At 42.1% G+C, this 3,154-nt stretch overlaps 1 protein-coding gene across 1 annotated transcript; it reads left to right on the top strand.

The window, feature by feature from the left end:
* Positions 1 to 507: 507 nt before the first annotated feature.
* On the top strand, positions 508 to 1,467 carry LOC142445855 (olfactory receptor 52K1-like). Its single transcript, XM_075547731.1, has one exon. It carries the CDS (start codon positions 508 to 510, stop codon positions 1,465 to 1,467), a length of 960 nt encoding a protein of 319 aa, XP_075403846.1.
* Positions 1,468 to 3,154: the final 1,687 nt, after the last annotated feature.

Consider the following 3,154-nt stretch of genomic DNA (forward strand, 5'->3'; position numbering starts at 1 on the left):
AATGTCATTATTTGGCTATCTATTTGAGGAACTCTGATAGCATAATGGGTTACACGCTGGGTTTCTGACTTCAAGGTCAGTCGCTTGAAACCACTAGCTTCTTCATTGAAGAAAAGTGAGACTTTTCACTTCCCATAAGTATTTATTGTCTCATGGGCTGTTTGCTCTGTCCTATGGGGGTTGCTATGAATCAGTCAACTCAATCACAGTGAGAAGGTGTCTATTTAAATCTGGCTTTGTTAATTTCCCAGAGTCCCAAGTATAATAGGATATTAAATCCTGGCAATGAATTCTTAACTTTTTGTTGAATGCATTTTACCGTAGACCTAGTTGAGTTGCCCCTTCTGCTTCTGAAGAGCTTGCAGAAATACTAAAGTGAACGTTCTTTTCAGCCGGTTTCTGACACCTGTGGAGTAAAGTCTGTGCTAAGTTGCCGATCCTTACATTGCTGACTGGAAACTGCTTTTTTTTTTTTTTCAGCAGCTCCTTGGCCTTCTAAGTGAGACGATGACCATCTTTCTTTCCAATAGTTCCCATCTCTTCCCACATACTTTCTTTTTGGCTGGCATTCCAGGGCTGACTGCATCCCACGTTTGGATCTCACTGCCGTTTGGCTTCATGTTCGTCCTCGCAGTGACAGGGAACAGTGTCCTGCTGTTTCTCATTCGGACGGAGCGCAGTCTTCACCAGCCCATGTTTCTGTTTCTTGCCATGCTTGCCTTTGTCGACCTGGTCCTCTCTCTTTCCACTCTGCCCAAGATGTTGGCCATCTTCTGGTTTGATGCTACAGCCATTAATTCCCACTCCTGTCTTTCCCAGATGTTCTTCATCCACGCATTCTCCGCCATGGAGTCAGGGGTGCTGGTGGCCATGGCCCTGGATCGCTTTGTGGCCATTTGCAACCCCTTGCGCTATGCAACCATCCTAACTCCAGCTGTTGTGGGCAAGATTGGAGGCCTGGTAGTGCTTCGAGGTGTGGGGCTGACCATCTCCTTCCCAAGCCTGGCCCATAGGCTCCCTTACTGTGGCTCACACACAATTGCCTATACCTACTGCGAGCATATGGCCGTGGTGAAACTGGCCTGTGGTGCCACCACTGTGGACAACCTCTATGCCTTTGCCGTGGCAATCTTTCTTGGTGTGGGGGATGTGGCCTTTATTGCTTACTCCTATGGGCAGATTGTGAAGACTGTGATGCGTTTTCCTTCACCTGAGGCCCGTGCTAAAGCAGGTAGCACGTGTACAGCCCATGTTTGTGTCATCCTCTTCTTCTACGGACCAGGCTTTCTTTCTGTGGTCATGCAGCGGTTTGGGCCACCCACAGCCTCTGCTGCCAAAGTCATCCTTGCCAATCTCTACTTGCTCTTTCCTCCTGCACTGGACCCCATTGTCTACGGGGTCAAGACCAAGCAGATACAGGAGAGGTTGTTGTCCATTCTGAATCCCAGTCGGATTGACCCTACGTGAGTGTGCTCCCTAGAAGCTGAACTTCAGGGGCAAGGGCAACCCTTCTCTGTAGGCTGAGAGCTCTACAGTCCAGACCACTTACCGGGTGTGAACGGTTAAATGTGGGTAAATGGAGTTATCCTCAGACTGTGGACATCATCAAATCTTTTCTGAAACCTTGTTTATTTGGACTAAAAAACCTGATAAAGGCTGTCATTTGATTAGTCAACAAGAAATTTTGTGGTACTCTTTCCTTTCTAAAGTTTGTAATTTATTTGCATTGGTAAGTATGCCCGGTTTTTGGGAAACAATTAGGATTTTGACTGACTTGAGTTAAAATGTTTTAGGAGTTCAGAGAAGAGGAAAATGAGTTGGATGTCTTTAATGCATATGACTGACCCAGATTACTTTACCACCAGACATACCTGGCCAGGTCTGGTAGGACTGGATAAGTGCTATTTAAGACTTTATATCTAGATAATCTTTGATTTTAGAGCCATATGTTGGCAAAATATGAACATAATTTAGAATGAAATGTTTTAGGAGAAACTTAAAAAATATGCCTGTATTATCTGACTACAGAAATGAAGACCTGATTTTCACTTTCAGAGAGTTTTTAAGATAGAAGACCCTTTGCAACTCTCAATAGACGTTTATGCTAGTCTCTGAAAATAATGGTAATTCTTTTATTATTCTTGTATATTTCTTCTCAGAGGTAACATCTTGAGTTAATCCTATTCTTATGATTCTTACCAACAAGAATTGTTTTATTTATCTTATCTCTATTCTTGACTGTTTCCCATCGTCATTCCAGACTCCTCCATTGGCCTTGTTTAATGACTTTCTTGAATGTTCTTAAATATTTGTATATCTTTAATGATATGTATATGTACAAAAAACACATATACACATTGCCACTTACTTGATGCTGACTCAGAGCGACCCTATTGGACAGGGTAGACCTGCTTATGTAAATTTCTCAGATAATGACCTTTACAGGAGTAGAAAGCCTTGTCTCTCTCCAGTAAAGCAGGTGGTTGTTTTGAAATGCTGACCTTGTGGTTAGCAGCCCCACATGTAACCAATACACCACCAGGGCTCCATACACTGCCACTGTCCACACAAAAACATGTGGAGTTTGTTATTTATTCATTCTAAATATACATTAATAATTTAAAAAATTTTCTCAGGTGTGCCATGCTCCCTCCAGACTTGGACTTGTTTTTGACCTCTTTCTAAGTGGGATGTATCTTCCTGTCTTTATCACCACGATTTCTGCTTATTAAGAATTCAGAAGCAATTTCACCTTTTTCAAGAAGATTATTCAGGTCAATTTTTTCTCAGAACTCCTTTTATGTGGTATTTCTTTTACTACTTATAATTATGTATATATTTTTAAATCATTTTATTAGGGGCTCATCCAACTCTTATCACAATCCATACATACATCAATTTTGTAAAGCATATTTGTACATTCATTGTCCTCATTATTCTCAAAACCTTTGCTCTCCATTTAAGCCCTGGGCAACAGCTCCTCATTTTTTCCCTACCCCTCCATGCTCCCCCTCTCATGAACCCTGGATAATTTATAAATTATTATTTTGTCTTATCTTGCCCTATCTAACGTCTCCCTTCACCCCCTTTTCTGTTGTCCGTTCCCAGGGAGGAGGTCACATGTAGATCCTTGTAATCGGTTCCCTCTTTTCAA

This window comes from Tenrec ecaudatus, chromosome 4, assembly GCF_050624435.1.
Source record: "Tenrec ecaudatus isolate mTenEca1 chromosome 4, mTenEca1.hap1, whole genome shotgun sequence".
NCBI lineage: Eukaryota > Metazoa > Chordata > Mammalia > Afrosoricida > Tenrecidae > Tenrec > Tenrec ecaudatus.

Excerpts from the sequence above, each read along its gene's own strand:
- LOC142445855 (XM_075547731.1), top strand. The coding sequence starts at position 508 with ATGACCATCTTTCTTTCCAATAGTTCCCATCTCTTCCCACATACTTTC.